General features: G+C 32.3%; 1 protein-coding gene across 3 annotated transcripts in view; it reads left to right on the top strand.

Moving 5' to 3' along the window:
- TBC1D32 (TBC1 domain family member 32) overlaps nucleotides 1-13,828 on the top strand; it is a 179,405-nt gene that overhangs the window by 24,610 nt on the left and 140,967 nt on the right. For all 3 annotated transcript variants that reach the window (XM_033093945.1, XM_033093938.1, XM_033093931.1), the window contains exons 5-11: nucleotides 3,334-3,402; nucleotides 5,314-5,439; nucleotides 6,915-6,993; nucleotides 7,132-7,235; nucleotides 7,329-7,390; nucleotides 7,976-8,120; nucleotides 10,586-10,645. In XM_033093945.1, the coding sequence (XP_032949836.1) occupies nucleotides 3,334-3,402; nucleotides 5,314-5,439; nucleotides 6,915-6,993; nucleotides 7,132-7,235; nucleotides 7,329-7,390; nucleotides 7,976-8,120; nucleotides 10,586-10,645 (645 nt within the window). The remainder of the gene's footprint in view (nucleotides 1-3,333; nucleotides 3,403-5,313; nucleotides 5,440-6,914; nucleotides 6,994-7,131; nucleotides 7,236-7,328; nucleotides 7,391-7,975; nucleotides 8,121-10,585; nucleotides 10,646-13,828) is intronic.

The raw sequence follows: 13,828 nt of genomic DNA, 5'->3' as shown, positions 1-13,828 counted from the left end.
AGGGTGGGTGAATTCCAAGGCAGGGGTAATGGTTAATTAGCTGCAATGAAGTCCAGAGGGAAGTCAAAGATGACTAAGAAAAAAATCTTTGCATCCGGTGGTCAACAGTTCACTGCAGAATAATATTGAGGGAAGTTGAGGGATCATCATATTGATTAGCCTTAGTCATTTCTGAGAAATAAAAGGAAGACATTTTCAGAGACTAAGGGTTGCTTGTCTGGGGTTTGCCCATAAAGAGATTAGGAAATGAAGTCTTTGCCATGGAGAACAGTTAAACAAATTAATTTTGTTAAAATTGAAGTACTACCTTTTTTATTGATTGCTACTTGACATAATATTGGTTGTCTCACCAAATATAAACTCCCTTCAATTGAGAAATTTCAAACAATGTCTGACTTCCCATTTGTCAAAGCTGTTATAGAACATGTCTCTTTTTTTGGGGGGTGGGGGTTGGTGGTGGAAACTGGATTAGAATGGAAATTTCTGGAAATCAATGAATTATATTTTTACATTGCTTGATCTTGAATAGGCAGTTGGTAGATGGAGTCAGTTATTTGATATTTTCTCATAGAAAATTTCCTGAGAAATATGAGATTTACTTCAAATTTTAAAATTTTAATAATGATCAAGAAAAGACTATAATTATTTTCTCATTTAATTCTTACAATGATGTTCGGAGGTAGATGTGAAAACAGAGGGTGGGGTTAAAGACTCCAGGGTCATATAGGTAGTTAGAAGATTGAGTCTATTGGATTCAAATTTATGTCTTTGACATTATGCTTACTTTTTAATGAGCTGGATGGCAATACATTTTAGACATAGATACTGATCTGGTAAAAGTCATGATGATGGAAGTAGAAGCACCAGAAGAAATCAGGTTTACAAGAGAGAGGTAAAAGGGCCAAACTAAAGAAAAAAAGCTTGTTTAGCAATAGAATAGAATGAGTATGTATACACACACACACACACACACACACACACACACACACACACACACAGGGTGCCAGAATAACATGTACACATTTTAAGAAAGGAAAACACTATTAAAATTGTAATACTCAATATATACCAATAACAAAAGATGGATACAGGTCATGTTTGACTTCTGCAATTACAAGAGGTGCTCAAAGTGGTTACCATCAGCATCCAGACAGTTCTGATTATGGCGAACTACTGCTTGGGCAACGCTGACCAAAGTGTCCACTTGTATACGGTTTTTTTTTGTCTCTCTCTCTCTCTCTCTCTCTCTATATATATATATATATATACACACACACACACACACACACACACTATGTAAGATGCCGTATGTTATCTATGCCTATATACTTTTTTCCCATTAGGCAAGACAACTACATTCATATATACTTACATTTACTTTGTTAGTAGTTATCATTTATAAATATTAGTATTTTAACTGTAATACAATGAATATTCAAAATTAAAGCTCTATTATTTAATATACAGTATGTTTAATTTTACAACTTACCATGTAAAGACTTTTGAGTAGTTGAAATATATACTTTTAGAAAGGAGTGAAACTCAGGACATTTTTAAGGCTTTAAAAGAATTATGTTGTATGATACGAAATATTGGTGTGTTTTGGGTTTGTTGTGGAGTTGCTCTATGTGGCCTGTATTGTTAGGGACATGGTGAGAAGACTGGCTTTGGGGTCTTTCTTGTATTAAGCAAATGTGCATTGAGTGCCTGCTTTGTATTAGGTACTATTTTAGGTATTGGGGGTACTATATGAAAAATACCAAATTCTAATTGATAAGAGTACAGCTTTGGAGGAAAAGCATTGTGATGCATCAGGAACAGCGATAGCAAAGGTTCTTAGGTTAGAGCGAGCATAGCATCTTCTAGGGATGGAAAAGCCAGTGTGACTGAAACCTGGATGGCAGAGGGAAGAATGGTATGAGAGAGAGTTAGAGATAAGCAGGGGCCAGATCATGTAAGTAAAAGTTTTATATTTTATTCTGAATAAAGTGCAAAGTCTTTTGCAAGGTTGAAGTAAGGGAGATGAAGGGATTTGATTAATAATTTTGAGAGGTTCCATCTAATTATTGCTGGAGGATGGATGGTGGGGTGGAGTAGGATGGGAGAAGAGTAGAAACAGGGAGATGCTTTAGAATGAGTTGATGTATTCCAGACTAGAATTCATTGCCTTGGCTTAAGATTTTAGCAGGGGAGTGGTAATAAGTAGTTGGAGTTAAGATACGTAAAACTTGGGGGTTGTCTTGCAGGACTTAATGATATTGGATATAGGAAATGAGAGAAAGTGAGGAGTCAAAATTGACTTCTATTTTTGACCTAATTCCAAATCTGGATGGATGGTAGTGCCATTTACCAAGATAGGGCAGTTTAAAGGAAGAGCAAGTTCAGAATAAAATCAAGAATTCTGTTTTGTATGCGTTAGTTTGAGAAGCCTAATAGATATCCAAGTGGAAATGTTGAGAGGATAATTATATAAGTAACTGTGGAGATGAGTGACTGATAGAAACGAGTCATCATGGTATACTTAACTGGATGAGAATTCCTCAGGAAGAGAGTGTAGATAGTGAAGAGGGTCTAATGTGGATGGGAATCAGAGTTCTGATAGCTGGGTGACTTGAAGAAGTTATTTAACCTTTTGTTTGTTCTAGTTCTCATACTTTACAGAGTCATTGTGAATTGAGAGAGTAGAGGACTTGTTACATAATAGGTAATACATAGCTGCTATTATTATTGCTATTTTTGCTAATTTTAGATGATTATTTTAAGTATTCATATTTAAATTGCCTTTGTCAATAAAAAAAGACCCTTCCTTTTCCAAAATAGCTTATGGTCTACTGTAAACGTTTTCCTAGATGGAAGTTTTTACTTCAGGAGTTTTCACCAAAGAGGAGGCATGGAGAAAGGCTGAGGAAAAGTGCAGGAAAGAAAAGGAATAAAAAAGTTGAGCAGCATTGTAGTTCTGCTGAGGGTACTGTTAGTGCCTTGTTGTTTATGTTGTTTTATCTTTTGGTATCATTAATCTCACATTTCTGGGTACAAAACATTTTGACTTTACGTCTTTTGAGTCATATAATGTTCTACACATTGCAATTGCTCAGGAAATAATAATAGTTTTTATATACATGAAGGTACACTGTTCTACTGGGACATTCAGTTCCCATTTAAATGCCTTGGGAAACAAAAATTCTGTTTGCTGCCAAATCAAAATAGATTACCCCCTTCTCTTTTTCAGAGTGCATTTTTTTTTTTTTGCTTTGAATTATATTTAAAAATCATTTAGAGCAGTACTTCTAAAGGTCTAGTAAATAAATGACTGTTCTGTTTATTGTGTTGCAGAGTTACAAATTTTGTCAAGGAAAATTACAATTGATTTTAGACCAGTTGGATCAAGGGCAACCTAAAGAGGTAAGTTTAAAGGATAGTTGTCAAGTTCAGATATATATGATTATAATCGGTAGCAGCTGGACTGTTTCTCTTGAAGATAACCTTTATTATTATGGCAATTCTAGACTGATGTGTCTGCTAGACTTTCCGGTCTTGAAATGAAAGGTCACAGTAAGGGTGTCTCTCTTTAGAGAATAGTCATGGTTTGTAAGAGGAATTTTTATTTCTAGTTCCCATTTTGAAGGGATGAAGTTATGAGCAGTTGCCCCCCAAGATGTTCCTTCACTGTTCCTTTGTATGTGATATTTTAGTGATTTCTTTGAAGAAAAATTTTCATTTAATGTTCTGTCTACTTCAGGAATATGTGAGCAACTTTGACACATATATTCATTTATTAGAAAAAGGATTTTAAAGAAGCAATTACATTGAATTGTGTCTGTTTATATTTTAAAAGTTTGTATAAATTACTATTTATGAAGTATTATTTCATTTGAAAGTCAGCCTGAAATAGAAAATATGATAGGATTTTTGAAGTACCTAAGACTTTTGTATATATCTTGCCATGAGGTCTCCATTTTTTAAATAAATTGTTTTTCTTCAACTTTTCATTTTAAACTGAATGAATGGTTATGATTTACTCCCACTGATTTAAAAAAAATCATAGAATTATTTTTCCCCTCAGCATTCTGCATTCTGACTTATTTTCTAGCTTCTTAGTAAATATATATTTCAAAAGATACTAAAATGGGATTTGAATTTTATGTGATAATAATCTTATTATCTTTAGTAAGTGGATTATTTGGCAATCCATGCTTGTTCAGAAACCTTTATTCTACTATTGCAAGTAGGAATTTTAAATGGGATTTTGTTCTAAAAATTAACTGAAAAGGAGAAATTACTTAATGTTTTTAAACTTTCTCCATAGTCCCCCATAATCCATATCACAAAGTTGTAGTTAGTTTTTCTTTAATATGAATAGATAGACATTTTAAAATACCTGTGTATTCTGTCTATTTCCATCTAAAACTTGACATCTTGATTCAGGATTCAGAATGTCTGGTTTCCTGAGGTCTTTAGCTAGCTCTTCTGACTCTTCATGGTTTTGTTTTGTTTTTTCCTTTTCTTTTCTTTCTTTTTGTTTGTTTGTTTGTTTTAAATCACCAGTCTTTAGTTATTTGAGCTGGGAACAACCAGATTTTGAGGAACAAGTTGGAATCAGTGTGTTACTACTCACTAGTTAGAGAATGAATAGGGGAGCAACTTTGTACCATTTGTGTTAGAAGTAGAGCTAAACCCTTCACTGCTGCCCCTTGGTTCATACTGTTTTGAGTGAATTCTGATTGGATTTTGAGAACAATGATTAAGAAGTAAGCTTTCTGTGAAAATACAGAAATTCAATTTTGCATCACGCTGCTGAATGACTTTTTTTCTACCTCAGTGGTTAGAAGGTCAGAAAATATGATGTAGCAAAAGTACATTGTTTTGTGAGAATTGCTCATATATCCTGGAATGCAAATGCTTCACCAGGAGCATGTTTTAAAATTACAACCCTGAAAATGTGGGACCACCTATGTGGGCCTGCTCAAGTAAGGAAAGTCTGTGCGATGAGGCCCTTGGAAAACCTTCCCTGGTGATTTTAGATTCTGCCACTATCCTTCCTCCTCTCCCACTTAAGAGATCCTAGGTCACATGGCTAATACACATAGTATTTTTATTTTTGCTTTACATAAAATAACCTGTTTTTTTTCTTTGTTTAACACAAGTTTAAAAAATGAGTTCTCAAGAATTGTTTTATAAAAGGACATCTAATTCTCATTAATTGGCTCTTTAAAACAATTATCCAGTCTTTGCCTCTCAATATTTGTTAAATATTTGGAGACTTGGTGTTATTCTAGTGACTGACCATTAATAGAAATCTTTTAAAAATTACAGGTGAGATATGAAGCCTTGCAAACACTATGTTCAGCTCCACCAAGTGATGTACTGAACTGTGAAAATTGGACCACTCTCTGTGAAAAACTGACAGCATCTCTTTCAGATCCTGATCCTGTGTTTAGTGTAAGGAAATGTTTATAGAAATATTAAAAATAATTTTCCTATCAGTTTAGAAGCAAATGGAATATATTTTTTAAAAATAGTAGCTCAAATATTTATGAAATTTCAGTTATAGCTTTTGAATTATCAAGATTTTCTTTAAAGGAGTTAACTATTTCATGATTAGATTCAAAATATGGTCACTATAACACTTCACTGCCAAATAACAATAGACTGTTACCTTGCCCATTTTGTTTTATCTTGTAAAGTGATATCCAAGTATTTCTGTCATTGTGTTTGAATTAAGAAAAATATTTTAAAAGAACATTTAAAGTATTTTTGAAAGAATTCATGATATATGAAAATTTGAACTAAAAATGATTAATTAGAATTTATTCTAAAGGATTCATAAGCATTTTCCTTTAAGTTAATAACATTGGAAGAAGTTGTTAAAGAAGGGAAATTGTAATAGAATCAGTCATTTTGGAGTAGAACACAAGGCATGGTATTCTTTATAGAAATTTTGAATTTATGCTTAATCTAAATTCATATTGAGTTTGATTCTGTTTCTTCTTTTCCTTGTCTAAAAGACTCAACATATTAACTAACTGAAGCGTATAGTGTTTGAAAAGTGTGGCATGTTGATGAATTGCTACAACTATAAAAGTAGACTTCCCAAAGTATTTGATTTCCTATATTCAGTAGGAATCTCTTGGAGTTATGAGAAGATATTTTTAGACACTTTGGTAACCATTTTTTGTAAGTACATTGTCCTAGTATTTGATATAGGCAAGATTATTAGTGTTTTTTTCCCCCAGAATAGAACATTTGAGGCAATTTTATGATTTTATTTAGTGGGAAGTTGAATTTCACTATTAGGATTAATCTCATCACAATATTAAAGTTGGTATAATTAAAATGACAGTGATAGCTATCATTTTAAGTACTACTACTGCGAGCTACTATTCTAACTACATCTGTTATCTCATTCATTTACCTTCTGATAGTTTCTACTTTAAGTTTTAATAATGTAAAGTTCTGAAAAATACATTATTATATAACACTTTTTCTTGGGAATAGGCAAAATTATTAGTCCTACATGTCTAATTACTGAGATTACCCATGTAAGCAAGTAAAAAAAATGTACTCGGAGAGGAGTGATTTTTTTTTTTTTTTTTTTAGATTTAATAATCCAACTCTTTTTCCTTGTTTGAGATCTTTACATTGTACCTTTCTCTGTCAAACCTTACCACTCACCCCATGTTTGTATCTACTATTATCAGAGTTTACAATATGCTGCTGTCTTAGATTTACTATTAGTTTTAGTCAGTTTTACTTTTTTACTGACAAAAGAATGTGCCCTGTTTTATAGGTATACTCATATACAAGTTTCTGAATGATTTATTTTCTAAATTTTTTTACTATGTGAAAAATGATTCATCTTTCTATTTTTGTAGGAATTTTGTATGCAAATCTTTTTTTCTTTTTAATTTCCATAGGACCGGATTTTAAAATTCTATGCACAGACATTTACACTTTCACCATTACACATGACCAAGGAAATTTATACAAGCTTAGGTATGTTTATTAAATCATTTTTATAATGCTTTTTCTTTTATTTGTACTTGAGAAAAATGGATAAGAAATAACTTTTTTTAGAAAGCACTGTCATTGAATGGTCTAATAGTCATAATTTTTTTTACTTTTTCTTTTCAGCTAAATATTTGGAGTTATGCTTTATTTCTAGAGAAAGTCATATTCCTACTGTTTCAACTGGTATAGATCTAACTAATCCTAATGTGATTCGCTTACTTAAAAAGGTATTCATTTACTATAATATGCCTTTATTTTTATTTCAATAGTTCTATATTTAAGAATTCTAGTTTTTTGAAAACTTCGTAACTGCTTTGTAGGTTCGTCTTCTAAATGAATATCAGAAAGAGGCTCCATCTTTCTGGATTCGCCACTCTGAGAAGTAAGTCCCCTAATTTATGCCAACATCAAATATAGGAATATCACTGTCCCAGTTACATTTCAAAGAGAAAGAGTAGAGAGAGTCTTAATGATTTACTTGATAGGGAAGGGATTAATAAAGTTTTATTTTTTAGCTTTTCATGTTTGTACTTAGCTCTGTGAATGGCTCAATGCAGGTACCATTTTACACCATTTATTTATCACCAACAAGGTAAAAGGTGTTATAGCCTCTGATTCTTTTATTATTGGCCTTTAATATTGCTTCTTTGGAGAAGTTCCTTATGTGTTTGTTAAACTTTTTCCTTTTAGTTCTAAAATTTTTAATAAGATTGTAAGAGCAATGATGAGTCTAAAAGGGAAAGTTAAATTTGGAGAGCCAGTGTTGAAGTAGAAAGAATATAAGTTTATAAAACAGAAAAAAAAAAAAGGTGTGAATCCCACCTCTGCCATTTACTGAAATATTAAAAAAAAGTTGTTTCTAAAGATTACTTAAGACTTTATTATTCCATAAATATAAAATATATCAACTGTCCTTGTATCTAATAGCATTTATTTGTTCTAAAATCACTTCTTTCCAATCTTTAAGGTATATGGAAGAAATTGTGGAGAGTACTTTGTCCTTATTATCAGTTAAACATGATCAAAGCCATCTTGTCTCACAAAAGATTTTGGATCCAGTCTACTTTCTTGCATTGGTTGATACCAAGGCTGTGTGGTTCAAAAAGTGGATGGTAAGGAACAATGAAATATGTTTTGTTATCTTTCAGTTTATAGCTATATTTCAAAGAATAGCTAATATTTGAGTGTTTGCTGTGTTCTAAGAGTTATAATCACTTTTATTTTTTGAACTCATTTAATTTTTATAACAATCTAAGAGATAGATGGTATTATTACTCCATTTTACATATGTAGCAACTGAGGCACAGAGAAGTTAAATGACTTGCTCAAGATTGTTTAACTAGTAAGTGACAGAGTCAGAATAGGATTTTAAATTTGATCTAAAATTTCGAATTTAAATAGGATTTAAGTTCAAATGAACCTAAAGAATAGTTTCAGTTGGACCAATTTCACTGAATGACCTATCCAAAATTTGATCATTTTTACTTTAAAAACTTTAAAATTTTTAAGCAGGTGTGGTAGAACATAAGGGTTCAATGCTGATTTTTCTTCTGGCTTAGGTGATATGTCTGAAAATATTTCTTCTTTTGCCTCTTACTAAACCTGCAGTTCGGGAAATGTGTTTAATGCCCAAATGCTGATAATCTCCTATGAAGCTCACCACTGTCCCAGAACTGAAACTAATATTAAGAGTAAAGAGGTTCTTATACTGCTACCTCTCATTTGCTGTTGAGTAACAGTAGTCTGTGTCTGGCAGTAGCAGCAGCAGTGTTGGCTTATGTTCTCACAGCTTTGTCCCTTTTAACCTGTCTACTGGGCATTATGTATTTGTGGCTTGTGGAAGGAAGGGCTGGGCCTATGACTTGCCATGCAAAGCAGCAACATACATATTCATTTATTGCTCAGCACAATTTGGACATTATCTAGCTGATGGCTTTTTTTTTTTTTTGCCTTGTGTTATCTAAACTGTACAATAATGTCCAATTAACCAAAACACAATTCTGTCCAGTACTTAGCCCTTACCTGCCTTATCTAGTATGTGTTCATAAATGTTTGCAAAATTTAATTTAACCTGAACTTTTTGTTTCTCACATTTGAGACTGAACTTTTAAAAAATTTGTTCTTGATTATCAAACTAACATTATTGTAGAAAGTATTTGAAATATGTAAAAGCACAAATAAAATTAAATTTCTCTAAATCTACAATGCAGGGATAATAACAATTACAATTTTGATATATGTAGTTATATTTATTTCATATACTTTTAAATTTATCTGTTTAGGTCTTTTTTTTTTAAACAAAAATCGTATTCTGCTAAGTTAATTAACTTCTTCACTTAACATTTTTGTCATCAGTATTTGATTCTTAAGAGAATGAGGCAGATCACAGGAAGACTAACCAATAGAAAATTACTAAAAATCAGCTCCCCAAATGTGTTCTAGTATTAATGAAAAGCCGTCAAATTCTTCTACATCCTTAAGCCAGAGGTTGGGAAACTTCTTATGTAAAGGGCCAGACAGTAAATATTTTTGCCTCTGTGAGCTATACTGTTTCTGTTGCAACTACTCAGCTCTGCTGTGGCCCCAAACATGCATGGATCATATATAAATGAGTAGACGTGACTGTGTTCCAGTGCATTTTATTTACCAAATCAGGTGGCAGCTGAAATTGTCCTAAGGGCTATCGTTTGATGGGTCTAAGGGAGGAACTATGAGGATTTCTTTTCAGAACATGGCCATTAGTTTAATTGTAGGTCAACATATTTCTCTTACTAAAGCAGAAAAAGATGAATGGTTTTAAAAACATTTAAAGCTGAATGTTTTTAGCTTAAAACATAGGGTTTTGATTAATCCTCCGTTTACTAAAACCCCATTTAATTAAATTCTATTTCCCAGAATTCAGACAGTTTTTACAGAATATTCCATGTAATCATTTTTATTCTTAAGTAACATGAAGAAACTACATACATTGAACACGAATGATACCTAATGTAATTTAAATAATACATGTATTTTCCCCTTGCTTTGTACAATGCATAAAAGCATGTTTTAATCCCATCTATATTTAGTTCTAAGGAGAGGATTAAAGATCTTTCTGGCACATCCAATCATTTTAAAAACATAGTATGTTTAAGATACTTTTCCTTTAGAGCATTTTGACCTCGGCACATTTCTGCATATCTAGACAGTACAGTACCCTCTACAGTATGAGGGCTGTGATTTCCATCCCCTGTCCCCACTTTTGTACCCTTTAGGCTCTATCATGCACTGGTGGGTAGGTACGTTTTTGGGTGGTGTTTTTAAATTAGGTTAATATGGCGACTGGTCACAATTGAGGGATAGAATATTTTTCTACTGGTTAGTCATTAAAACCACGGTTTATTGATATGATTTGGATTCTTGTGATTGCTATGGTCATAATTCATTATACATAGAAAAACCTGTTTTGCACTGATTACAATAATTTAAAGCTAAGTTACTGTGTAATTTATGATGTTACTAGAAATGATGCAAGATAATAGATTTTGAATGGTATAGTTGAATATTAAATTAAACACCATTTTTCTCTTAATTTTAGCATGCATATTATAGCAGAACTGTAGTGCTGAGACTTCTTGACAAGAAATATAAATCTCTGGTAAGGCTATATTTCTGTTCTTATGGAGAAATAATATCACAAAAAGATATATGATGTAATAACTCGAATGTGTAAAGTTGAGATAATTAATATTGGATAATGAAGCAATACCCCTTTTATGTGATTTTAAAAGTACTATTCTATGAAACATAAAATGATAAAAATAGAGACTTAAAATACAGTCAGGATAACAAGTAGGAAATACTAACTGCAAAGTAACTTGGGCTTCAAACAAGCCAATTTGAGAAACCATATTTTTAAGTATTATCATGTAATTTAATTCATATCTGGTATTTGTTAGTGAGCTCTATAGAATATACCCATGCTTTTGACTAAAAGTTGCATGAAAAACTAAGAATGATAAATGCTTTTGCATTTGCAAAAATTAATTCAGTTCCATAAAATATAAATTAATACTGTAAAATATATTAGCAAAATTTTTTACATTTATTGCTATTAGAGCAATATGTAAGGGCAGTGAAAGAAATTGAAATTAAGTTAAATAATTGTGACAAACATGAAAAATGTGAAATGTATTAACATATTAAAAATTATGCTAATATGACTTTGAGATGATAAATATGGTTTATATAGTTAATAAAATCTTGAGTTTAGAAGCCAAGTGAAGGGAAAGATTCCTGGAATGGTGAATTTTTGTGTGAATGCAGTAGAGCATAAAATGAAAGAAAGAGAACAATAATTGTTTCGTGTTTGAGAATCAAAAGAATTGAGCTTCAGAAGTGAGGAGAGAGGGATATTGAATAAAAGAAATAGAATTTATTTGTAGAGGTAATAGGTGCTTAAAAATCTTTAGACAAACTGAATTGAAATAAAGTATTTCCACATCTCATTTCTCTCCCATTGCCATTTTAAGTGAAAGTTGTTGTAACCATGTGAGCATAGACTGATCTTGTTAGAATAGAGAAATGAGAAAAAATAAAGAACAAAACGATTTTTGTCTCCATTGTTTGGCATACAGATAACTCACTGTTGGTATCACAGAAGCCCTGGTGGAAGCATTTCAAGTATTTTTTTTGTATATTAACTCTTAAAATCTGTTCCTTACTTGAAAAGTTAATTATGCCATAATCCACTTTTAGCCTGCAAATAGTTACTTTATTATAAACAACTTAAATATTTCATCAACTTGATCAAATATTTTATTTCATGTACATAATGGGTCAAACTTTTGTGAGATTTCAGCTTAAATTTCATTTTTCTTAAAAAAAGATTTCCTAAATTTACAAAATATCAAAAGGTTATTCATATATAATGTTATATGTTTTAAAGTGAACCTGGCCCAACTTTTGAAAAGAAATATTGGGAAAAATGGATGCAAGATCTGTTTGTTCCCCTTTTTTTTCCCAGAATTGATGATCACATTTTGTGCATCTGCAGTGGAAACTTTGCACCACTCCATAGATTTGTTTTTTGTTCTATAAGAGATCCTCTCATGAGGACTGTAGTTACAGCAGCCTATTTAGCACGTGACCTACTACACCATTTCCTCTAGCTTCCCTTTAGTGCTGTCCGATAACATTTTCTACAATGGAATGTCTCCATTGTCCAATAGGGGATCCACTAGCTGTGTGTGTCTACTGAAAGTTTGAAATGTGATTAGGGAAACTGAGAACAACAAATAATTTATGTGTACATGCTGTCATTTTTTAAAGAGATATCTAAGAGTCGTGACCTTTATTTCCATTGCATTGCACAGTCATAAACTAGTTGAAGAGCATTTTGACTAAATCAGCATAAATATTTAACCTTTTATTTTTCACAACTTGAATCTTTGCCCAATCTACCCTTAAGGAAATCGCTTCTGAAGTGGCTTTATGTAATGTATTTTCTGTTTTTCTTGCCCTCTCAAAGTCATTTAAAAAAATATTGACCACTAGGTTATTTAAATTCTCCCTTGGTTTTTCTTACCATAGTGTATTTTTAACCCCCACTCTGTCCCATCTTGGTGTATATTGATAGTGCAGGAGAATAAGTATCAAATTAAATTCCTAATTTTACAGCAAGTTTCTGTCTATCTTCCTGAGGTTTAGGAAAATCATTCTTTATACCCTCAGCCTGACTCTTTAGTATTTACATTTACCAACTCTAGATCTGCTTTCTGCTCCTGCAATTTAAAGGAGGTATTATGTAATGTGATTGTTTCTCTATGGAAATTGTACTTTTTTCCTGTGATTGTTACCTTTTCTCAAATAAAAGGTGGCACGTTTTAGAAGCGAGGAGAAGGAGTAGAAGGAGCAGAAGTGGGTATGAGTGGGTTGTGAAGATGAAGCTGGTAGAGATGGGTGCAAGGAGGATAGGTTTCTGAAGGTTTGAATAGAAGGTATCTAAGTGTTCTTGAGAGATTGTTTTGGAGGTAGTGTTTTGAGTTCTCAGTGAAAGGAGGTGACTAATCTTTGCTCTTTTGTCTCCTAATTCTTTAGAGTTTCTCTTAAGTGTATTTATTTTTTTTATGTCAAAATTGCTCCATAATGGCAATTGGTATTCTAAGTCCTTTTTTTTGTTGTTACTGATTTTTACCAAGGTACATGTAAGAATTAGGATTGTAAGAATAAGTTCATCTAGAAAGTAGGAGCTCTATCAGGAGGAGGTTGTTGCTTTGACTTAGAGAAACTCGTGACAACCATGAAACAGATCACTGCATTTTTGGGTAGAACTGTGTGCTTATGAACGGTGTCTCAGGTTCTGACCAAGCAGAAAATAGAAGGGGCTATATAATCAGTGACAGGAGAATCATTGACTTCCCTCTTTCATGAATTGCCAAGTCAGGGAGCGTCCTCGTGAAATTTTTGTAGGAGTCCTATGGCAGTCTGACCAGTTGCTTTTGCATGAATTTGTTGCTGGTAGCTAATAATCTCAGGGCTGGTTTGCCTTGATTGATTGGATTGGACTATGCCTCCTTCTGTTGCCTATAAGGCACTCCTTTACGTAGTCAGTAGATACAAGATAAACCAGAATAAGACAGGAGTTAAGACTGTACAAATAGTAAAGCAAAACAAGCACAGAAAAATAAGCAGGTTAATAGCAAAAATGTTTACCGAATGGTGCCCCTCTAAAACAAGACTATTTATACAAATTTGTACAAATTTCATTAGAAGCCCTAAATAAATTTAGCAGTGAAAACTCAATGAAGCAGTCAGTGCTCAGACTGTTGTTGGCACAGAC

The sequence above is a fragment of the Rhinolophus ferrumequinum genome, chromosome 3 (assembly GCF_004115265.2).
Source record: "Rhinolophus ferrumequinum isolate MPI-CBG mRhiFer1 chromosome 3, mRhiFer1_v1.p, whole genome shotgun sequence".
Lineage (NCBI taxonomy): Eukaryota > Metazoa > Chordata > Mammalia > Chiroptera > Rhinolophidae > Rhinolophus > Rhinolophus ferrumequinum.
This window is presented reverse-complemented; position numbering and strand designations above follow the sequence as displayed.